The sequence below is a fragment of the Triticum urartu genome, chromosome 4A (assembly GCF_056163025.1).
Source record: "Triticum urartu cultivar PI428250 chromosome 4A, HENAU_Tu73, whole genome shotgun sequence".
Classification (NCBI taxonomy): Eukaryota; Viridiplantae; Streptophyta; class Magnoliopsida; order Poales; family Poaceae; genus Triticum; species Triticum urartu.
Genome location: NC_141876.1, coordinates 541,214,290 through 541,238,936, shown reverse-complemented (window position 1 = coordinate 541,238,936; position 24,647 = coordinate 541,214,290). Strand labels below are relative to the sequence as shown.

Here is a 24,647-nt window from a genome sequence, read left to right as displayed (position 1 = left end):
CTGTCCAAGAGACCAACATACGTAAGAAAAATATCATTTCATGAGCGCATTACCTTTTTAGGGCGACTTTGTGACCCATTTTGCTCAGATGGAATATATCTGCTCATTATTACGTTCCAAGTATGCGCTCATTATTGGCCAATAATTTCTTCACCCCCTAAAAGAAACTATTTTTTTAGAACACTCCCTAAAAAAACTAGTTGATCAACAAAGTCCTACCTACTAGTGAGGATATGATATCTAAACATGCATGAACAATTAAGAAATATCACACGCGTTTGCTTGCTTGAATAGTATCCCCGTCAAACTTCACCTCAGAAATTCATCTGGAAATTCCCGCAAAAAAACATATGTGAATCTGATTTTTTTTAGTAAATGCTAGCAAAAGTATATCTTACAAGAGGTAAATCAATGCATACATTTCAGTTTTTTTAAGAGAAAAACTTTGTGCGCATAGAGGATGAGTAGAAATGCACAGATGCAAACTCTGGGAAAGATAAATTTATGTGCTTATAACTTTTTAAGGACTGATTTATTATTGCTGTAAAATTATATTTTATTTTGGGTTGTGTTTGACGTGTTGGGTATGTGCATTGTGCTATGCAGAGGTTAGGCATTCCTTAAATGCGGTTGTACCACCTCAACATATTCAACTGAATGAAATGCCCTTTATCGGAAAAAATAGTTTATTGCTTTAACTTGAGCAATTTGTATTTTAAGTTACACAACTTGTGTTGTAACAGTTTAATTTCCGATTTATCTCTAGCTCGTAAGCTGTCAATATTTCCCCCCCAAATATTATGATGTGTATCTACCTATCCTTTACACACATAACACTTTTTATAGTTTTTTTAAAACTTGAAAATGTGTTTTTTGTGTGAAATTTTCATTATTGGTTTTATCTGAATCTAGGTTCAAATAAACAAAATCCCATGGCACCTATTCATGTTGTGTGCACTACCAAAATAAGTTTTGTAGGTGTTTTAGTCTTAGAATCTTTGCCTAGCATTCTATGTAGAGAATTATGTGATGCACTTTCCTCACTGTTTGAGGGATAACAAACGAATTTTTTGGTGTAGGCGTGGTTACACATTTGTTTGGTCGCCATATCAGGCTCATCTTTGGCCCGTGGATGGTTTTGGTCGTGGTTGTATGGTAGTCTCTCATTGGTTGGTTGAGGGCTTGGGCGCTGCTTGGGAATATGTTTCCGATTGCCCTTGGTTGTGGTTGGCTTCACCTTCCATGCTCACGTGCATGCTTCTGCTTCCCCTGGTTTATGCCTGCTCAACCCTATGGCCCCTCTTCCTTGGCCTGGGTGGAGGTAGATCTTGTGGCGTTGGGCAGGTGCCCTCGTTGATCGGTGATGTTGCGTTCTTGTGCAATTGGTTTGGCTCAAGGCTTGTGGTGGATCCGTCCTTGTGTTGCAGTCATTGCACGTCGTGGTTTTTGTAGTCGAGTTTTGGTCATGTTGCTTTGCTATTGCATTTCAGACTTTGTAGTGGATGGTTCTCGCTTTCATGTCTTGTGATGCACCTTTTTCTCTAGTCTAGGTTGGGTTCAGTCGTCACACCATGATCCTTTGTTGTTCAGGTCTTCGGTCATTATCGTGCCACCATGGTGTGGCATTATTTTTTTAGAAAAGGGTAATCATCCCCGGCCTCTGCATCATCAATACCCTAAAAACGAGAGCAAACGATGACATGGTGTTCTAGACAATGTGTGCGTAACCGACTGCCTGGCTGACATAGCTAGTGAAATGCCAAGTACTCGCATGCTGGTCTCATGCTAACTAACCAAACAACAATGCATTAGAGCAGGTGTACTGTTTACACGCAAAGTAGGCAACACACTGCATATACGTGTATAATTTGCAGTGTGAATGCATTATAAGTTGACGAGAGCAACGACTTGTTAATGGGTTGGTCGTATATGAGTGAGCTCACAAAGATTAGGTTTGGGTTTATTGACTAAATCCCTCGAATGTATCAGCAAGAAGACCGACTACTGCTAGGACAAATCAGGAAGGAGGACTTTGTGGCCAAAAACAGTTTAGGCAAGAAGACAGAAGATGACCAGGCAGAATTCAAGGATATATACATACATACATACATACATATAATGTCAAGGCAAGCTGAACCAGTGCAGATGCATGTTAGGTTTCAGCATCATGTTGCCTGCACTGGATGGACTTGTCAACAACCAATAGCTAGCTGCTACCTGTAAAGTCCTATTAGGTATACTATACTTAATAAAAGTTGGTTATGTGGATGAACAAATAGTTCTAACTTGACTCTTCTGGTTCTCAGGAGGCCTCCCTTGCTTATTCATCCACTTAAAACAACACATTTTGTGTTCAGGAGGCCTTCCTGCATTAGATATTGTTCTTTTTGAGGTTAGGCGGCTAGGACTAATAATAGATACAAATATTAGCAATTGTTGCCACATTAAAACGTAATCTTTTTTTTTGCGGGGGACATTAAAACTTAACTTGGAGCATTCCCTTGAAGAAAAGAAAATATGGGCCGGGGCTGGGAGATAGATCAAAACTTCAGCTATCCAAAGCTTGTACCTCTACCTTCTTCAGAATGGCAAAGTAAATTTATTTTTACAGAATAGGAACAAAACACAGGTCCAAATTATTCCTTACAAGGACCTTTCAACAAATCTGGTTTAGTACGGTTTCACAGCTCATTGCCAAGACTTGGTACTGAGAACTTTACGGGTGGTCGTGGTCAACATAGAAAATCTCACTACACATGCAAAGCAGCTAATCACACAATGAAGCTGCCCACGAGGAATCACAGTGAAAATTCCCAGTCAGAATAGTCCGGGTACTTGCTTGCTGGAAACTAGCACATGGGTATATATGTCCCTTTTGCCCATGGAGGGACCATATAGTACATGCACTGTCCACCACTAAAAATCCATCGCAGTCCATCTCAAACCAAAAAAAGAAAAAATAAATCCATCACGTTTCTCTCTTTTGTGTAGCTCAAATGTCAACTTATTTTACCATCAAACATTGCACGTGTAGTATACATCCACATTAACGTGTCAAATTTGCCCCCACAAAAAAAACATGTCAAATTTGTTTTACCACATTTTGAAACTTTAGAATGTGATTGTGGAACTATTCAAAATAAAGTGCCCACTGGCACCCGTGTTTTGCTTCTAGATGTAATATATAATCAAGAAACACTATTGGTCGATGATGCAACTGGTGGTAGCTAGGTTAGCCATGGTGAATTTGAAATTTTCCAACCTCTTCCGGTCTTCGACAAACAAGATGGGCGCGTGCGCGCGCGCGCACACACACACACATGCATGGCGTTGCATTCGGTTTTTTAAATGGGAAATAAAATCATTTGTAGCTCTTCTAGGGTTTAGTGTCACCACACTCATTTGGTTCCCTCGCAACAGGCACGGGTTGACCGAGCGAGGTGTTGCTAGAGGTGCAGAGATGCTGGTTGTTGGATGGTCTACCCTTCATTGGTGAGATATGGCGTAGAAACTATCGAGACATTTCTATGGAGGTCAAAACCCTTGTTTCGATCTTTACCATTAACACTTTGATCCACAAGCTACCAAATGTGTCATTTTATTTATTGAAGATGTTGTTTGAAGATTGACTTTTAGGGCGGGAGCCCTTCTTATGACCTTTGCTGGTTGAAAAAAGATCGTCATTTGATTTCTTTAAGGTGTTGTCTTGGAGTACTAATTTGAGAAAGGGTGATCTTGCCTCCCCCCCCCCCCCCCCCGGTCCTCGCGTCATCCCCTTGGGCGACTCGGGGGCGACTAGGGTTCCGCCGCCGCCACCACCCCTTCCTCCCCCTCGCCGCTACCAGAGACGGCCGCCGGGAAGCCCGTGCGGACGCCGGTGAAGGTGGCGGCGGGGATCTCGGCGCTCCTCCCCCTCTTGGAGGCATGTGGTTCCTTGGGCGGCGGCCCTTGCCAGAGAGGCAACGTCGTCGGGCGGTGGGCGGCGTTCGCAGGGGGTGCTGGCCAGCCTGCCCGGCCGTGCGGGCGGCGGGTGGCTGGTGGAATTCGGCCACGGCGCGAACTACTTCGTCAGATCTGGAGGTGCGAAATCCCTATTCCCTGCGGCTTCTCTCTCGCCTCCGTGGTGGGCTAGCTTTGCCTGGCTCCGGCGTTGGTGTGTGTTGGTGGTCAGCCAGGGAACCGGGGGAAACCTTGGCCGGTCCGGCCGGCCCGGCGGCGGCAACGCCCAAGGGCGCTGCTTTCCTCCATGGGGGCGCAGCCGAGGTCCCCTGCTTTCCACCCCGATCCCCCTGCCCGGGTGAATACCTTTATCCCCGATGGATTTGGCGGCGGCGGCGCCTTGCACGTCGTGACCTTGCTGGAGGCGTCGTCAAGGGTGCGGGGCTCGGTCGGGAGGTTATGCAGGTGAGGGATTGCGCTACCTCCTCTGCGTCGTCCGATTCCTGAAGCTTGTCTCCAACTAGTTGGGCTTGGACTGTGGCGGAGTAGCCGGCGAGGTATATCCCAAATCGATGTGGTCATCCCATGTCCACCTTGCGTTGCGAGGGCGACATTCTTCCAGCTCTAGGGTGAGCTTCTCGAAATCCTGACGGTGCGGCGCCTACGAGCCATGGCGAGGGGGAAGGGTCCCTCTTCGGTGATTGAGAAGGAAGATGTTGGTTCCTCTCTTCTCTAAGTGTTCCTGGAGCTCGGTCCATCCTCGAAGGTCGGCTATGTCCTGATGCGCTGCTCCGTTTCTGCTACATATGATCCTAGTGTGGAGTGCTCGGCCTTTACTAGCTGTATTCATTTGTGGCCTGTGGAGGTTGTAGTGAGTAGTCTTTCCAGTGTTCCCCGTTGTATCGTTCTGACCGTTGTAAGTTGGGTTGTCTGCTGTAACTCCTGGCCGGTTGATGGCTTTGTTAATTCAAAGCCGGGCGAGCCTTCGTTCTAAAAAAAAAGGTACTAATTTGATGATGTGCCGAGTGACCAGTGTTCCATAGCGACGAGGTGTGGTAGATGAAAACAAGAATTTTGCGATCCAAGGAGCATGTGATCATGATATAGCAACTTAGTGAAAAGTCATATTTGTGAGTTCTGAATAAGTATGGAGAAAATCAGGCAAGTAATCATACATGTAGACACGTGCACATATAAAATTTGGTAGAAAATTATGATGTTCTCCGAGCTGAGAAAAATTAATTGATGAAGTTACTATAGATTGAGCTTTAGTAATTAAGTTACACTTATGTAATGTAAAAATGTCTTGAAGTTACAGTAAGTACAGGCCGCGGATGATCACATTATTTTACCAAAATTCACATGTATGTGACCCTATATCTGTACTCTTCATGTATGTTTTCTTTTCACAATTTTTAGAAACCGACTTTTGGCTAAGTTACACATACCATGATAATAAGATCTTAGAATCCATTTGCTATTTCTGTGAAAGTTGATAGATAAGCTAATTGTCAAGGCCAGGGTCTCAAACAACAGTTGCCGCGAGACCTGGTTTTCGCGTTATGCAACTTCAACGTATGTTTTTGTACATAATTATTTAGTTGATGCAAAATCCTCCACTTCGATTTCTTCTACATATACAAACACAAATTATTACGGGAAAACTTTGTTTTTGACACTCTAGATTTTGCTCACTTTGCTTATGCCATTCTAGAATTTGATCTATCACTTTTATAACTCTTAGCTTTTGACAATACATTACAAATGCCATTTCGTGGCAAAAGTAATAATTTTTTTTTTACTTTTGCCACTCTTAGATTTGACAATGTATCAGAATTGCCAATCTAAAATTGTTGCTTTTGCCATGGAATGGCAATTGTGATGTATTGTCAAAAACTAAGAATGACAACAGTGAAATGTCAAATTTTAGAGTGGCAAAAGTAAAGTGGTCAAAAGCTAGAGTGGCAAAAACAAAGTTTTCCCAATTATTACTCCCTCCGTCTGAAATAGCTTGTCTCTCATATGAATGTATCTAGCATCAAGTTAGTGCTAGATATATTCATTTGAAAGACAAGTTTGGGACAAGATTTTTCGGATGGAGGGAGTACTCTTCACCTAGCCAGCTAGCCATGCTCCGAAACCTTCACCTCCAGGATATACAGGAAGATTTCAACATCTGAATTTTATGACCAAATTCAGACGCATGGTTTGGTGCCCTTTGCCAGGAAAAATCACACATGTAGTCTGTCCACTAGCGAGCACACGTGGCGCGCGTTCGGGCCGCGCCAGGTGTGGACACCCCAAACCAAGATTTTGTCCATGGGGGGACAAACCGCGCCTAGCCGAAGACTGCCTAAACCGCAGCTGGCGATCGTATTCGTATCCTCTTGAAAAGAAATTCAGCTCTTGGCTTTGCTTCCGACCATGGACGGCATTTTTCAAAGCGGACCAGCCGGTGGCGAGGGCTACTTTTCAACGCCGGTTAGCTAGCTAGCTAGCTACTAGCTAGGCTCTTCTATAAAATCCGGCATTGCTCGCGTTGCTCTCTTGCCAGTTGCCACCTTTGGTTAGTCGTGTCTGCTCCTCCCAGCCCTATAAATACACCCAGGAGCTCCATTGTTTCTTGCCTCCTAGAGCTACCTCTTGCTGCTAGCTATTGCGACCACGCACCAAGAGACTCTCTGAATCAAGAGGCTCTCAGCCGACCAGTCCAAGGCTCCCGCATCGACCGATCATGCCGACGAACATGATCTCCAAGTATGTACTTACAATCGCGCTTTTTCGTTGTGTGTATAGACCATGGATCAATGATCCTTGCGTGCATCGACTGGTTGTGTGTAATCGCTTTTTCGTTGTGTGTAATTGATGTTTCCCTTGTTTTGTTTGATCTGATCGTCCAAGCAGGGTGCTTGAGAAGGATGTCCTTCCACTGGATGTTGCGCCTCCTGCAAAGAGGGGACCAGGTACTTACTGTTTGATCCTTGTAGCATTAGCAGTAGTACTCTTGCCATCTCCGAATGTTTGGCCATCTCTGAATTTGTGCTTGTGCATCCTAACAATTCAGCCTCGCGGACGAGCGTGCGTCGCAATCCAAACATGGAGAAGCTTCAGAACGGCTACTTATTCCCGGAGGCACGTACAGAAGATTTAGGGATTTCACTGGCCATTTGAGCATGCACGGATGTTCTTCACTCACTAACTAATATGTCATCCTTTTGGTACGTGGTTCAGATTAGCATGAGACGTGAAGCACACGAGAAGAAGTACCCGGACGCCAAGGTCATCAGCTTGGGCATCGGGGACACGACCCAGCCCATACCAAGCATCGTCACTTCGGCCATGGCCGAGGTATATATACTACTCATACATCCTTCCATATATTACTTCCAACACCACCAACATGTAGTAGAAGCTAAATTCCTTTTACCCTTGAACATGCGTACGTATATATATGAATGCAAAACCACATGATCGTTTTATAGCAGAAATGGCACTACATCAAATCTAAACGAGATATATAACCCTCTCACATCATATCTCATTGGATTTAATTCTTATCGTAATCTTATCATAAAGGCATCCACGTACGTACCCCTGCAGTGCTAGCCAAATACAACACGGGAGCTGATTAATTAGTCGAGTCTATTTTCATCCTCAAAAGTCTATTTCATGTGCAAATGCCCAATAATTGCATGGATATTTCTGACGATCTCTGTACAAGGCATACATATGTATATCATAAAGGGAATGGTTGGCAGGAACCTGGATAGCTAGGTTAAATTCCTGGTACTGCAACGGCCAAGATAATTCACCAACTACACTAATTAACTACTAGTACTATATAGAGTATATACAGGTCATTGGCCACCAAGACCATATTGTCCATCCTTGCTCTGCATCCCATCATCAGTAGTCCTCTGCCGAATGCTCCAAACAATTTTTATAGATACTAGTATTAATTAGGGTGACTTATCTGATCCTCGCTGGTTAACTACATGTATACACGTGCACAGAAGACCTTTCTCCCAAGCAGAGAAGGAGGCCACGTGTCGTACGTCGTCGTGATAGACAGCAAGTGCAACAGTGCAAGCCTAGCTAACTAGATTCTGAAGCTCCATCATACAACAGCATCAGATTGGACTTGTCAAACCCTTATCTCCAATGGCAGTCTCTTTCTTTACATGCTGCATACATTTGTCTGCTTCCATATGCCTACCATGCAATGCAACCTTTCTTTCTTTGTCAAGCCTGCCCGCACCTTTGATTTTCCTCGTCTGTGCTGCCACAAACCCCCTAAAATTGGAAGTGGATACGAGAAGATTATTTAGGTGTACTTGCATCATTCATCTCTGATCGGGTCCAGGAGATACTATATCACAGGCACGGTAGGATAAGGTGCCTGCCACTGCATGTGCACGGCTGCTCTATGTAACTATGCATGTGTATAAGCGGTCCTCGTGGACTAGTCTATGCTACCAGATTTGTGCTCGATCTTTAATTTGTGATGATCGATCGCATGTTTGTTGCACTACATCTGCGCCTGGCCAACCCTAATCCTGGAATAAGTACGCTGAAAGTGCTTGCAAATCTCGTATTACTACTGATCAGCTAATGCATGGCTGTGTCCAGCAGATATACACTGCATTTTATCATTTTATGTGGCCGGCCATGCTTGTTCTGTTACGTCACACAACGAAAAGGCGACGACTGAGACCCGACAACAGATTTACGCTTTGCTTGCTTGCGCTGCTTGACTTTGATACTTACTTCTACGTGGCTAGCTGAAATTGACCAACAAATTTGTTTCCAGAACAGTTTTGGCTGAAGGATTAACTGTGGTAAAAGAAAATGAAATAAAATTTCATGGCTTACAAAATTTCCTCCTATTCTTGCAGTACGCGCTTGCGTTATCAACTCCCGAAGGGTACCAAGGCTATGGGCCAGAGCAAGGCCAGAAGGTAATTTATTAATCTGCAGTCTGCAGTAAAATACTCTTTTATTTACCATCATACTGTTCTTGAAGAAAAGGCTTCTAAGTTCTAACCGTAACAAGAGATGATGAAGCGCCTCAGAAAACTAACACATGCATGTGCATGCAGAGTCTGAGGAAGGCCATCGCTGACGTAGTGTACCCAAACATGGGGATACGAGACACCGAGGTGTTCATCTCCGACGGAGCGCAGTGCGACATTGCGCGCCTTCAGGTTCAGCAAAGCCACCGGTTTCCATGAACGATCGAGGTTCGGTGTTCAAGTAAATGTAAAAACCTCACCTTGTTTCTCCATCCTTGTGATGCAGATGATGTTCGGGCGGGACGTGACCATCGCCGTGCAGGACCCCACGTTCCCGGGGTACGTGGACAACGGCGTGATCATGGGGCAGACGGGGCCGGCGGTGGTCGACGAGGAGTCCGGCGGCAGCCGGTACGCCGGGATCGAGTACATGCGGTGCGCGCCGGAGAACGCCTTCTTCCCGGACCTCTCGCGCGTCCGCCGCACCGACGTCATCTTCTTCTGCTCGCCCAACAACCCCACGGGCCACGCCGCCTCCCGCGACCAGCTGCGGCAGCTCGTCGACTTCGCGCGCCGCAACGGCTCCATCGTCGTCTTCGACTCCGCCTACGCCTCCTACGTCTCCCCCGGCGCCGGCGGCGACGACGGCGACAAGCCGCGGTCCATCTACGAGGTGCCGGGGGCGCGGGAGGTGGCCATCGAGATCTCCTCCTTCTCCAAGTTCGCCGGGTTCACGGGGGTGCGGCTGGGGTGGGCCGTGGTGCCCGACGAGCTGCTCTACGCCGACGGCACCCGCCTGGCCCGGGACTTCGACCGCGTGGTGACCACCTGCTTCAACGGCGCGTCCAGCGTGGCGCAGGCGGGCGGGCTGGCGTGCCTGGCCACGGAGGAGGGCCGCGCCGCCGTGGCGCGCGTGGTGGCCGGGTACAAGGAGAACGCGCGGGTGCTGGTGGGCACCTTCCAGGCGCTGGGCAAGGAGGTGTACGGCGGCGACGACTCGCCCTACGTCTGGGTGCGCCTCTTCCCCGGCCGCCGCTCCTGGGACGTGTTCGCCGAGATCCTCGAGAAGACGCACGTCATCACCGTGCCGGGGAGCGGCTTCGGCCCCGGCGGCGAGGGCTTCGTCAGGGTCAGCGCCTTCAACAGCCGGGACCGGGTCGTCGAGGCCTGCGCCAGGCTCACCAGCTTCCTCGCCTGAACCCTCCGTCGACCGTCGTACGTCTCGTATCGTGCAGTGGCGCAGCACTTTTTGCTTACTCATTCATGCATACGCACGCACGTTCGTACAATAACGCTGCGAGATACGACAACGCGTTCACACGTGAGGATACATACAGGCTCGTGCTGATCAACTACGTTTATGTACTGGACAATCATATATGTATGCTCTAATGAGAGTGCTCATTGGTTAATATACGGATGGAACAATAATGGGAACATATATATGGTCTAAATCAACGCACTCGTGTTCTCAAAGAGAGTGTGTGTGTTTACAGTTTACACTCACATATACTGGTACACGAATCCCTGAAAAGAAAAATACATCTACTGTTACACGAAGCAAGCAAGCAATACGAGTGTACAGAGATAGATTGTTTTCAGATCCACGACCAACACCTCAAGAGACCTGGATCTTATTTTGATTCGGACAAACAAACATCATTTCGCGTCGGTAATCCCTTCGTTTTCAGTTTCACTTTCCTCTTCACTTTCTTCGTCCTCGCTAAGGTCCAAGTGGTTCATGTTCTCTTCCAGAGGGGGCAAGCCATCGTCAGATTCAGAATCTGATCCTTCCTCTGTGCTTCGGTGTGGTTTATCTGCCACTGTGATGCACAAATAACAACAAAAGTAAAATCAATGTCCGCAGAACCAATCTTAGCACAATTTGCGTATGGATAGATTTTTGCCAAAATTCTAATGCTCTGAGATGCAATGTGGTTGTTACCGTTTACAGGTGACTTTGAAACACTAGATGCGCTTGACAGCCACGAGTTCTGCACGTTGATTATCTCGGTGCCATTTTCACACTTGGAGTATGCTTTCAGCAGATCCCTGCACATTATTACAAGGGAAATGGTGTGAAAACCTGACCTAATACATTACGTAAATGAAACATGTTCTGTATGAAGAATTCAGGCTAGTTAATGTGAAGGGTAGATAGTGCACAATTTGGGTATTGCATTCAAACTAAGATGATTGAATGCTGGATAAACTAAAATATGCAGCAAAGTGCCCTATCGTGGCACCATCACTGATTGCTAGTGATTAGGTCAGCAGTTAGCATGTATGACCAGAAATTAATTTGCTTCATCTATGTAATACTAACAATCATTGGGTTTTTGCGTCTTGCAGGACAATGGTACATTCAACCATCTCATTGCTTACACTACCCATAAATAAGTAGAATGGTGTACATAGTCTAAACTTCATTACAAACCTACATGTGATACAAAAAAGTAGTTAGTGGACTGACCTGTTAAGTGATAAGAATGAGTGACCCCACTTGAATTTCGCAAGCAGCTGTTCTCCTGTCTCTTCCTCCCCACTGCGAATATAGTTATAACATAAGCTAAAACCATGGCAGAAAATAACTAGCACTATCCTGAACCACGAATTCACACGCTGGATATGTCACACCATAGATTCAGACCTACTCCTTCCGTTCCTAAATACAAGTCTTTTTAGAGATTCCAATGCGGACTACATACGGAGCAAAATGAGTGAATCTACACTCTAAGATATGTCTATATACATCCGTATGTAGTTCTTATTGAAATTTCTAAAAAGACTTATATTTAGGAACGGAGGAAGTACAATTTAACTGAACATTTGGGAGAAAGTTTAGGCACTAAACCAGTTCGTCAACAACAAAATGCCCAAAACTGTCACATCTCAAAAGCCTAGAAGTAATATCATAGCTCAAAGCACCAACTTATGATTTTTTTATCTACATCAATAGCTTAACAAACAATTCTAGATAAGTGAGGCTAGAAAATTTACCATATTATGAGGGCTGCTGACAAAGCTTCCACACAGGAAAGCTGACATGGCCGGCCATAATTTACAGGGTTTGCTGCTACCAACCATGGCACTGCAAACAGTAGAATAAAACATACAATTTAATGAATCCACACAGATCTACAAGAGGCAAAGCCTTGCGACAGGAACTAATTATGAACCTAATTTTGGTTAAAGGGAAACAAGGCAAAAAAAGACTTCCTATGAAAGCATGCCAAAGTTATGTTCTAAAATATAAACTGAAAGAGCAGGGAGAGTCTGGAACTTTGACTCGAAGGGATGCATGACCCAATGATAAATTTACAAATAACAACTAGTTAACCATCTTACTTGTCTGCTATGTGTAGTTCATGCAAAACAGGTATGAGAAAATAATCCCACATTTCTAAATCAAAATACAATGATACACCTCCTTAGTGGATTTACTTAAATACGATGATCTTACAGAGACGAGGAGCACCACAACGGAGTTTCACAAAAGGGACATCATCTAAACGTGCCCAAGAACAATCAACCACGGCCAATCCTTTTCGTTGCACGATAGGATGATCTTCCTTGGACACACAATGTGTCCCAACAGGGCTGAAAGCAAAAGAAGGAAAACAATCAGCTGGAGTAAATATGTATCTCAAAGGCCAAGTTTACATGAGCATGTTTAGCTTATTTTACAAGTTTTAAAAGATTACCAAACTGAGAGAAATCACAAAACTTAGCTTCACACAGCTTCACAGTAACCAACGCTTTAGAAACTTATATAGGATAACCTAACTGAGAGAAATCAGAAAACTAAGCTTCAAAGAGTTTCAGATGATTCGCATATCACACAGCTTCACAGTAACCAACGCTTTAGAAACTTATATAGGATAACCTGACTGAGAGAAATCAGAAAACTAAGCTTCAAAGAGTTTCAGATGATTCGCATATCTAATGGATTACCTGAGAACAACACCACCAAAACCATTCGTAACTCGCAACTCCTGCAAGACAAACAACAAACTTGTTAGAGAAAGCATGTCGTAAGAAGAGTATAATTTACTAAAAGCATAGAAGAATCAGCTTGATGATATTAACTGACCTTGACTCTATACATGTGCATGCAGTATGTGTAGTTTACTTTTTCTTATTTTCTATTTTAGCAGGTACCTCGGTTTTGAGAGGAGGGAAAGAGTTTTGAATTTTAGATGTTGTGAACCAAGTGGTGCCTTACCTTTAACAGCCCAAATCTTGAAAGCTTGCGACCAGTGCATCTTTTAGCATCGCATTGCCCAAAGTCCTATAAATAAACACAAAGAGCTTACACAGACTGTCAAATGAGCAGCATAAGAAGAATTGAAAACATCATACCTACCCACATTGCAAGCTGAATTTTTGGGCTATTAGATTCCTCTTCGGCGTTGTCTGGAAAATCAAAATAGCATTATCAATACTAAGGTTTCAGGAATGTTGTAAACTGTAAAGCAATTTCATGAAGCTCACGAGTCCCAATATGGATTTGACCGCAGCCTACACTGTTTATATAACTGCGACGTTGCATCCAATAAGTAGTACCACTATAGTTTATGAGCTACTCGTATTAAACTCCAGTAAATTGTAACCTATGAAATAACTCCGGTCAATAAATGAATGGAATTCAGGTGGCATCTCAATTTACGAGCGGTATATTTTCGTCTAAACGCATCTCAATTTCACATAGCAATTTGTCAATCATAAGCCTGTTTAAAAGCAAGAGCTGTCCATAAACAACCGGGAAGTTCCAGGGAATTTGTACCTTCCTGCCTTGGAAGTGATGTCCCAGGAGCATCATCGCTGAAATTGAAGATAAAAGAATGTTATTTTACTCCCGTTTTTTTTTTCTAGAATATGTTTCCAAATTCGCAACTTCAACTGAAGCATACATTTCATCCTCTCCGCATCACTGCGATCAGCTAAACACGAGTGAAACCTAGTCTAACTGCTAAAGCCACGGCCCGAAAATTCGAGCAAAATCCTACAGGCCCTTAAGCAGAGACCTAGAGAAAGGCAGAGCTCTTTGGACTGGAAACTAACTAGCACTCGGAGGAAGTGGAGTTACCACGAGGCTTCTTGCTTGGTGCGGCGCGAAGAGGAGGAGGAGGAGGACGACGAGGATCCACGCCCGCGCCTATTGCGGTGGTACCCCATCCTGGAAGACTTGCCAGCGGCGAACCCCCCTCTTCCGGCGGCGGTGGCGGCGGTGTTTGGCTCGGGAGAGAAAGCCCTGAGCCCCTGAGAAAACTTCGGTGGAGCCCGCGTATAGCCTCTCTGCGCGTGGGTCCCTTAACACAGTTGGGCTGGGCGGGGTCGGGCCTACGAAAATGACCACGGAAGTTGGGCTGTGGGCCCAATTTAGCAGGCCGCAGTTCTACAGCCCATTCCACCGCAGAGGCCAGAGAGCGCTCTCGCCGGAAGAAATGGGGGCATCTGGACCGTCGAAGGCACACGCATCCGGCCGTCCACGCTCCCGGTTCCCCTCCTCCTCTCCGTCCCGTCATATCAGGTGGACGCCGGCAGCCGGAAAACCCTAGCTAAACCCCGTCCCTCCCAATCCCCATTCACGAGAAAGAACCGGCGAGCGGCGGCGGCGGCGGCGGCGGCGAGGATGAGGAAGAAGGTGGACGAGCGCATCCGCACGCTGATCGAGAACGGCGTGCGGCAGCGGCAGCGGTCCATGTTCATCATCGTCGGCGACAAGTCGCGCGACCAGATCGTCAACCTCAACTACATGCTGGCCAAGTCCCGCGTCAAGTCGCGCCCCTCCGTGCTCTGGTGCTACCGCAACAAGCTCGAGATCAGCAGCCACCGGAAGAAGCGCGCCAAGCAGATCAAGAAGCTCATGCAGCGCGGCCTCATGGACCCCGAGAAGGCCGACCCCTTCTCCCTCTTCCTCGAGACCTCCGACATCACCTACTGCATGTACAAGGACTCGGAGAGGGTCCTCGGCAACACATTTGGCATGTGCATACTGCAGGTATGATGATGGCTTCAGAGGCTGCGGTTTCGCTGTTTTGCGGGGATGTTGCTTGTCTGTGGTGCTCTGCCTGAAACTGACTGTGTGTTTGCTCTCTGCAGGACTTCGAGGCGCTGACGCCGAACCTTCTGGCCAGGACCATTGAGACCGTTGAGGGCGGTGGTTTGGTCATCCTGCTGCTCTCTTCGCTCTCCTCGCTGACCAGTCTCTACACGATGGTTATGGTGAGCTCATTTTTCTGTCGCGGCGTTCGTTCGCTATTGCTGCGTGATCCAATTTCATTTGATTCAATGCTGTTGATTAGCTTCTTTGCCCCCTCCCTGTCCTGCTAAGCTAAATTAAACTCACATGGTCCTTGTGCTAACAGGATGTACACGAAAGGTTCCGAACAGAGTCTCATACTCAGGCAGCCACAAGGTTCAACGAAAGGTTCTTGCTGTCCATAGCGTCATGCAAAGCATGTATTGTGATGGATGATGAACTCAACATTCTGCCTATATCATCTCACATGAAATTTATACAACCAGTTACAAAGAATGAGGTATGAGGTTCAGCTGGTGAAATTATGCATTTCTTGAAAATTCTATTTGTGCCAATTTGGTCATCTAAGACATGCATATTTTATTATCATGTGTTTAGGATTCTGAGGGATTGTCTGAAAGGGAACGAGAGTTGAAAGACCTAAAAGATCAATTCCGTGAAGACTTCCCGGTTGGCCCTTTAATCGGAAAGTGTTGCACAATGGATCAGGTACAATTTGCCTTTTACCCTGTCCAAATTTTCCTTAAGTCATGTTTTTTTATTGGTCATAAACTCAAAACTGAAAAACAATATATGCAGGGTAAAGCTGTTATCAATTTCCTAGACTCTATTTTGGACAAGTCCCTTAGGAGCACGGTTGCCTTGCTCGCTGCTCGTGGACGTGGGAAATCAGCTGCCCTTGGTCTTGCTATTGCTGGAGCCATCGCAGCTGGGTAAAGCTTAACTCAGTTGTGTTATTTATGTTTTTCATTTCATGTGTTCCTCTCGTTGAGGCTAATGATTTGTCTTTGTAGGTATTCAAATATATTTGTCACCGCACCAAGTCCTGAGAACTTAAATACACTATTTGATTTTGTCTGCAAAGGACTAAATGCAATGGAGTACAAGGTATATGTCTAATATTTTGTCTTGTTGTCAAAGTTTAAACACATGCTATGTGAACGCATCTGTGCTTCATTTCCCCCTTTCAGGAGCATTTGCATTATGATGTAGTGAAGAGTTCAGATCCAAATCTCAGGAAAGCAATAATACAAATAAACGTCCATAAGCAACATCGTCAAACAATCCAGGTAATAATAAATTAGTAAAACTACTAGTTGGTTGCTACCAGCCTACCACTTCTGCTCCTTCTGGGATGTTTAGCTTTTAGAATCTAACTTCATAGTGAATTGGTGAAGGACTTCAGCTTCTATGTTCAAAGGGATTCAAAGGGATCCTTTAGCTTCCCTGGAAAGCCTTGGAAGTTAAATTTCTAAAGCAAGAACTTAAAAGACTTTGGCTGCTTTAAGATAAAGCTTACATAGTTATGCCCTCGACAATGGTGGCAACTAGTTTGATTATTTACTTATCAAGATCCTGCTATTCCTGAGAACCATAGTTCATCTTTGCTTAGCTGATGTACAGATGAAAATATGGTATTGATGTGTTGTCTGCTTTAGCTGCTTTTTAGTAGATTGATATTCAATAATCTAACAGCTGAAGAGCCGCTGAGGATTGGAACCTTCTAGCCTTGCTAGGCGCCATTATGACTATTGCTTAATTCTTATGAAGTGTCTGCTCATATCTTGTACTACTAATAAAAGTACAAGTTAGGGTTTGATCCAAACCATCTCTCCATCCAAAAAGATCAGATCTGTAGATGAGAAATTAAGCTTACGTTTATGCCCTACGCTTATACTAATTACCCTTAATTTCATCTGATTTCAAATCGTCTCCAAAAACTAATTAAACTGGGGCTCATTCAATGCTGAAATGGTTTGAAAAGGGAGGGATGTAGACATATTTTGTACTGTTGAACATCACTTTGCTTAGCATCTGTGAACTGGTTCTAAAGTTTCTAATGTTTGCAGTATATGAAACCACATGATCATGGAAAGCTTTCTCAAGTTGAACTTCTTGTCATTGATGAAGCTGCCGCTATTCCATTGCCAATTGTTAAAGCCTTGCTTGGCCCATATCTTGTTTTCCTATCTTCCACTGTCAACGGGTATGATTGCTTTCAGTTACTAATGCTCTAGAACCATAAATCATGGGAGTGATCATTCTGGATATTTTTATTGAAGGTATGAAGGGACAGGCCGATCCTTGTCTTTGAAACTCCTCCAGCAGTTAGAATCCCAAAGCCAGCCATCAGCTTCAAGTGATGGACCCAGTTCCAGTAAGAGTCGTCTTGCTCTCATCTATAAATGAGTTGTCTACATTTGAAAGAACCTTCTGAATATTTGGATGGTTTACACGTGCCTTTTGCTTTATTTTGGTTTGTAGGCAGGCTGTTTAAAAAAATTGAATTGAATGAATCCATTAGGTATGCCTCTGGTGATCCTATTGAAACCTGGCTTAACGAGTTACTTTGTTTGGACCTTGCAAACTCCATTCCAAATATCAGTAGGTAAGTCATGTTGTTTCTTGTGGTGTTGTACATCTATTTTCTTGTACCGCCGTGTGTTTAGCAACCAAACCTGGTTTTCTTTAGGCTACCTCATCCAGAACACTGTCAGCTGTATTATGTCAACCGGGACACACTTTTCTCATATCACAAGGAGAGTGAGGTATTTTTACAGGTATGAACTAAAGATGTTCTGTGTTCCTTGTAATTATGTGCATTAGTTTTACATGTCTCTAAATGGATATTTATTCTGCATACTTAATATTTCAGCGGATGATGGCACTTTATGTTGCTTCTCACTACAAAAACTCACCTAATGACTTGCAATTAATGGCTGATGCACCCGCACATCACCTTTTTGTACTGCTCGGTATGGACCAAATTGTTCTGCAACCTCACCTCTTTATTATGGTAACACTATTACTCTATACTAACGCGTGTTCTGTTCTGTATATGTTAGGCCCAGTTAATGAGTCCGAAAACCAGCTCCCGGATATTTTGTGCGTGATTCAGGTTTGGATACTTTGTCCTGATTATCTATGGAGGATCTTATATTGAATTTTTCTCTGGACGATTGCCATTGGGTGGTTTTAATTCTTAGTTATTTAACTAATATGCTATTTTACCTTCGTTTCTGATGGGGGTCACGTGTGTTTGAACAAAATATTCTACCTTAGTTTTGTAGTCGAGCAAACTGGGATTTTTCTGTTGACTGTTGAAGTGGTAAATCGCTGCCTGCGCATACTAGACCTATGTTTTTAAAGCGTCCCTAAGGCGACGCCTAGGCGTCGAAGCGCTCCCCCTCCGCTTTGGAAAATCGACCGCTTTGGGTGCCTAGGCGTCCAAAGCGCCCGCCTAGGCGCCAAAGCGCCCCCCCTCCCTAAGGCGGTAAGGCGTCGCCTTAAAAACATAGTACTAGACATATTTCTTACCTGAAATCATGTACCCTTTATAAGTTAGAATGTTTTGTTACTTCGTTGGAGCGTTCACAAGTTACAGGGTGCAATGAGCATAACAATGATTTCTGCCTATTACCGATGTCTGCCTCAGATGCACAACACACTGTAAATAGAAATTAGACGTAGCTGGATCAGATTTTTGGACAGTTTGGTTTGACATAACTTAAATATATTTCTTTTTTACTTTCAATTTTATTTTTCTTCTAATATCATGCCGTACTGCTTCAGAGTTTTATCTCATACTATGTTATGTTACTGGTTTACTGCCATTTTTTCTGATACTCTTGTAGTTCTGTGAAAAATTATAGCTATTGTCTTACTTGAACTAATTGGTTTTGTGCTACTGATTAAACTCACCATCCAAGGTCTGTTTGTATTCCTATACCTTCCACCTTCAAGGCATGGGCAATCCACTTAGTTCATCTAGCAATTGAGATTAGATCATACTAGATAGTGTATACACGCAATCTCGGCATTTTAAGTTGTTAGAGCTTGTTTGGAATTTTCAGGTCTGCCTGGAAGGACAAATATCTCGAAAATCAGCTATCAGAAGCCTAAATGAGGGCCATGCGCCTTCCGGTGATCAAATTCCATGGAAGTTTTGTGAACAATTTCAAGACAATGTATTTCCCAGTCTATCAGGAGCTCGAATAGTACGAATCGCTGTTCATCCAAGTGCCCTGAGGGTAGGCTTTTTTGCCTCTATTGGATGTGATTCAATACCTATGTTAACATCACTCCATGCTAATGTCTGAAAAACACCACTCCTTGTTCTAATGCTCTCCTTTTTAACGCAGCTTGGGTATGGTTCTGCTGCTGTCAAACTTTTATCAAGGTTATACACTGCTCCTTTTCTTACTACATCTATGCCTTTATCAGTTGATGCTCTTACAATTTCTTTTAAGTCCAATTTGATGATTAATTAGACTGTTGTTATTCCAAAGAAAGGAAATGGGGCAGCTCTGTAGTTGCTTCTTTGCTCGGTATCATCCCAAACAAATAAGTTTGTTAAAATATTATTACTTTCACGTATTGTGCCCCAGTGTCTTTGTTAGTGGTTTGAAAGTCCTTTTTGCCGTTGTTGGCGTTGGGCTTGCTGCCATGTGGGCTTGACTTGTGTGCACTTAATAGTAGGCTAGTAACATCATTTTGTGATGGAGAGAGTAATGGCAGGCCCATATTGTCCGGCAGTTGGAATGGATTTCGTCTCCTGCATCGTGCAGAAACCATGCAGATTGAGGGGAGCAGACTTGGCTGGCTCTGGATCACGAGGCAAATCGGATGATAGTGTACAATCGCTGTAGTGTGATTGCTCCCTCGGAAATGATCAATGTAGATAAAACAGCAGGCGTAGCTCACTCCTCACTGCCGTTCACTGAACCTTGATCTTTAGCATTCTTTTGCTGGGCGATTCTCAACCAGCAATGTAGCACGTAGCTTGTTTTAATGTGGGAACTCATCACCCTCTCCGCGGTGCAGTGGCAGTGACCCATGTTGGGAAAGCGGTGTCAGCCCTGAAAGTGCAGCAGCGCACAGCTTAGGAGGTGTTGGGTATGTGTCGGCTGGGTCCTGGCTCCTAGTGATGGATGTGGTGTACATTTCTACCAGTATTTCAGAAAATTGCCATGTCAGAGGAGTATACTGTTTTTTAGTGCAAAACTGCAGGGGAGACCCTGACAGTAGTAAGATGTGTGGACCGCCTCGATACTTTGAGTACGCCTGGACCTGCGTCCTGCTTGTATTGGAGAAACTCTTATTTTCTCAGGTCAATACTTCTGGTATACTCCCCAATATCTCTATGACGTGTCTAACCCTAATCCTCTACTTCAGTCCGGGTAACAATCCTTTCTCACCATACCCATCACACTCCGTGAATGCCCACACAGTGCAAATCCCCCCTCCGTTGTGTGCGATCTGAGCACCACCACTGCTCAATCCCAGATCTTAGCGGAGCTGTTCCCATCAGTGAGCGCGCCCCCCCCCTCCCCCCCCCCCCCCTCCTGTTACCCTCTCTATCTCTTCTCCCTTCTTGTCGGGCAGGTTAGTTAGCGGTAGTAGTTCTACAGTTGGAAGCTCTAGCTCAAAATGCAGGAGCACTAGAGGAGCCTCCATATGACAAAGAAAACCACAAGGGTATTCATTTACTTCTGAATTTATTCTCTATGTAAAAACGTATCCACGTTTTGGGAAATTCCGTATGGTAGTATCAGGTTGTGTAGCAACCTAGTTGTCTGGCATAGGTTAGATTGGAGAACCAGGGCAGTTATGGAGAACCTTGGATGGAAAATGTAATGGCATTCCCATAAATGTTGTTTGGAGTGGTACTGGCAAGAGGTACCTTTCAGGTAGTATTTGCATAGCATAATTTTCCCTAGTAGCTAGTTCATGTCAAACTAGAGGAGCCTTCATAGCACAAGGGTAGTATTTGTATAGCATAAATACTAAACTCAACTTGTCAGATTATTTAAGCTTAATCCATTCCCAGTTTATTGACAAATACATATTATTTTATTGGTTTTAAAGTTATTATCAAGGAGAAATGACAGTATTTAAAGATGCGGAGGAAGATGAAGAGCCTGATGTTACAGTTTCTGAAGCTGCAGAGAAGGTAACTTGGGGATAAATCTTTGTGTGGCAGCTTGATGTTCAATTATTATAATATACCTGGTTCTGATTTTGTATTTTATACTTCAAACAAAATTAACCTGATATGCATTTGTGCATTTTTTTATGTATTTGGTTATGTAAGAATTTTAAGGATTTTTACAACCTTGTTTGCTTATTACGGCTGCCATAATTGTATGGCTTCTGCTCCTCCTCAAGTCTGTATACTCAAGTTCTGTATATGTTCTTGCAGGCTTCTCTCCTAGAAGAGAGCATAAAACCTAGGGCAAATCTTCCACCACTCCTTGTTAATCTTGAGGATCGTCGTCCCGAAAAGCTCCATTACCTTGGTGTATCTTTCGGGTTGACACAAGAGCTTTTCCGGTTTTGGCGGAAGCACAGCTTCTATCCATTCTATGTGGGCCAGATTCCAGTAATGATCTAATCTGATTACTCCATGAGCTTCTTTGTTACCCTCTCTGTTCTTTTATCATGTGCATTAATTTGCTATTTCTGTTTCCTAGAGTGCTGTTACTGGCGAGCATACCTGTATGGCCTTGAGTCCCTTAAATAGTGATGACATCAAAGCTGGTGATTCAATTCAACTTGGATTTTTGGAGCCATTTTATAAAGGTATTGCCTGAGAGTTCTTGTTACAGTTTGTAGCACATGGCATTTTGAATTGCGGCTGTTTGAGTGGTAACTGTATACATCAAATCGAATAGAAAGGGCATTGATTGGTCTCTTTTTTTTGCCTTGGCTGATAGATGCACAAGATAGTATTGCTTGCTTCTGTTACACAGCATGCTTTTGCTTTAGAAACACACTTTTACTCCACTAGCTAAGTTTGAAAGCAATATTTTCAGATTTCAGACAGAGGTTCAGGCGGCTTTTGGGAACATCTTTCCGGCATCTCAACTTTAAGCTTGCAATGAGGTGTGTTTTCTTAGCAAAAAACATGTGCTTTAACCTTCATATTGTTCTCTTAGCAAAAGGCATGTGTTTGTCTAATAATATTTTTTTGTTATGTTTTTAGTGTTTTGGCTTCAAAAATAGATTTTTCACACCACGAGCCTTCAGAACATGATACCAGTACTACATTGAAGTTATTGAGAGATGTATTATCCCCACATGACATGAAGCGGCTAGAAGCATATTCAAACAACTTGGTCGATTATCATCTGGTAAGAACTTGATGAAATAAATGGAGCATCTCTATTTTGAATGCAGTTCTCACAATATGTTTCCCTTGAAAGACTGTAACATCTGGCAGTTTTCCCTTTATACCTGCGCTGCAAATCATGGCTCCCTAATGCGCTTAGTTGTAATTATTATCTATATAATTGTTGCCTCCTAGCTATACAGTTTTGATCTTTGGGGTTTATATCTGAGGTTGTCTTCTTTTCTTCCTGCTTAGTCTATTCTATCTCCTGAAATGTGTCTCCAATGAAACTGGAAAACTTTTCCTGTATGCGGAGTGAATCTCCTCTATAAACCTATGTATAGCTATATGTGGAGGACACTTTTCCAATTTGAATATTTTTGTTTTGTAGATTTTGGATCTTGTCCCTATCCTAGCACATGAGTACTTCTCAGAGAAGCTTCCTGTAACCCTACATGGTGCCCAAGCTTCAGTTTTGTTCTGTATGGGTCTGCAGGACAAAGACATAGGTGCTACAAAGGTTAGCTCAAGTTGATTCCATTCAAACACAATCCTTTAGAACTTGTCATCAAACAGGTCGGCAATTCTTATGTTTTTTTGTGTTGACAGGAAGAGCTTGGCATAGAAAGGGAACAAGTTCTATCTAACTTCATCAAGACAATGAAGAAGTTGTATGGTTATCTTAATAACACTGCAGGAAAGGAAATTGAAGCAACCTTACCGAGACTCAAGGAAGTAAGAAACCTTACTCTTTGGGTTTTGGTTTTTGCATCATGTTATAATGTTGAGCATGCAGAGCAAAGTTTATGGTTTATTCACATATAAAAATTTGAGCATGGTCTTTACTTTGGAATAGTTTTATACCAACTTCATTGTTTGACCTGTTTGTGCTATGTTTTTGTTGTATTCAGATTGAAGCCCCACTTAGCAGATCAATGGACGAAGACCTTGACGAAGCTGCTCAGGAAGTGAAGGTGAGGTTTCAGAGATACATTCCTCACATTGTTAAATTATAATGCAGGATGACTGATAAATGTTTCTGTGGGCCTAATATAGGAGAAAAGAAGAGTCGTGGATGAAGCAACTGTGGACCCAAAGCTACTGCAGAAGTATGCGATTAAAAGCGATGACCATGAGATTGAGAAGGCTCTGCAGAATGAGAAATTGTCTGCAAGCGGCGTTATCAGTGTAAAATCCAGCAAATCAAGTGCAGACAAGAAAGAGAAGCATAGGGAAAATGAAAAATCGAAAAGAAAAGGACAAGACAGTGGTAGATCGGAGAAGAAGAAGAAGCGGACTTGAAGCTGCCGCTTGGAATTGAGATTGTCTGATTCTGGTGTTTTGTAATCGCCAGAGAAACCTCTCCAGAAGGGGTAAGAGGGGAGCAGAAGTTGGGAAGCAGGCTATAATATGTAGAATCTCCCTGAGAAACCTCTCCAAAACCCTGTGGCACCACCATGCCTCAATTTTGATGTACCATTTGCTTCACTAGAATACTGGGCAATCGGAATCGCAACAATGATTTTTGATGTATGATCTGTCTTGTTAGAATATAGTTCCTCATTCTTAGGACCGTGCAACATTCTATTTTGTTGGGAAACTTGTTGATTAAAGTGTTGTACATTCATACCTGAAAACATCCACTACATTTGAAAATCCTAAAAGAAGAAAACACAGTTGCTTGGGGAGTAGGGGTCACGGCCTCCAAGGTTTCAGGTGAGTAGCACCGAGTGGGCTTGAATCTTGGGTGCTTCAGGTGAGTTTGACCGCTGTATGCTGGCCATACATGGTGTCATCTGCAGTGCTCTTGGTTCATGTTGGGCAGTATTGCCCAAGAAAGAAGCCGGCACATTTGGAAGAGCCACCTATTATTACTCATTTACTCTAAAGTAACACATTCAGTGTGCACAGGGGGCTCACCGCATTCTGATAATTGAATTGACAACGATGAGTTTCTTTGGCTCTGCATGTGTGCTTCGAGTGCACCGCAAAGCTTCAGCTACAGCTTAAATGTGTGATGGAAAATGCAGGGTGCAAATCCTCTGTTTTTCGGCTCAAAAGGATTTCAAATGTCTCCCAAGTTTATCCTAGACACTCAATTCGTTCATCGTCCAACTGAGACTTAGCATTGGATTTTCACCGCCACGATGAAAGTAACGTGCAAGAATGCATGAACATATTCTGGTGGCATCATTGTTTATAATGGACCGTGCTAGAGCTGCTAGTGGAAAAACACTGTCAGCATTGCAGAGGTCAGAACTCCAACTGTTGATGATTTAATGACATGACTACATGAGTGAGAATTGTGATGCCAGCATTC

The 24,647-nt window shown here is 43.9% G+C and overlaps 3 protein-coding genes across 3 annotated transcripts; 2 read left to right on the top strand and 1 right to left on the bottom strand.

Moving 5' to 3' along the window:
• The first annotated feature begins 6,484 nt into the window (after positions 1-6,484).
• Positions 6,485-10,390, top strand: LOC125552596 (aminotransferase ALD1 homolog). Its single transcript, XM_048716198.2, has 7 exons — positions 6,485-6,696; positions 6,844-6,902; positions 7,004-7,071; positions 7,171-7,287; positions 8,835-8,897; positions 9,039-9,143; positions 9,238-10,390. The coding sequence occupies exons 1-7, from the start codon at positions 6,674-6,676 to the stop codon at positions 10,147-10,149; spliced, it is 1,347 nt and encodes a 448-aa protein (XP_048572155.1). The 5' UTR covers positions 6,485-6,673; the 3' UTR covers positions 10,150-10,390.
• Positions 10,391-10,396: 6 nt separating this feature from the next.
• Positions 10,397-14,244, bottom strand: LOC125552597 (RNase L inhibitor protein-like protein). Its single transcript, XM_048716199.2, has 10 exons — positions 14,041-14,244; positions 13,738-13,775; positions 13,318-13,367; positions 13,177-13,242; positions 12,906-12,946; positions 12,415-12,551; positions 11,952-12,042; positions 11,425-11,496; positions 10,897-11,003; positions 10,397-10,774 (listed from the first exon to the last, which is right to left on the bottom strand). Exons 1-10 carry the CDS (start codon positions 14,127-14,129, stop codon positions 10,611-10,613), a joined length of 855 nt encoding a protein of 284 aa, XP_048572156.1. The 5' UTR covers positions 14,130-14,244; the 3' UTR covers positions 10,397-10,610.
• Positions 14,245-14,423: 179 nt separating this feature from the next.
• Positions 14,424-23,956, top strand: LOC125552594 (RNA cytidine acetyltransferase 1). The gene is made up of 24 exons (XM_048716196.2): positions 14,424-14,955; positions 15,057-15,179; positions 15,323-15,496; positions 15,595-15,705; positions 15,796-15,929; positions 16,011-16,104; positions 16,188-16,286; positions 17,067-17,203; positions 17,280-17,374; positions 17,482-17,605; positions 17,690-17,777; positions 17,873-17,972; positions 18,063-18,115; positions 19,071-19,247; positions 19,359-19,396; positions 21,085-21,169; positions 21,419-21,598; positions 21,690-21,798; positions 22,032-22,101; positions 22,202-22,349; positions 22,719-22,847; positions 22,937-23,062; positions 23,239-23,301; positions 23,384-23,956. Exons 1-24 carry the CDS (start codon positions 14,587-14,589, stop codon positions 23,627-23,629), a joined length of 3,072 nt encoding a protein of 1,023 aa, XP_048572153.1. The 5' UTR covers positions 14,424-14,586; the 3' UTR covers positions 23,630-23,956.
• The last annotated feature ends 691 nt before the right edge of the window (positions 23,957-24,647 follow it).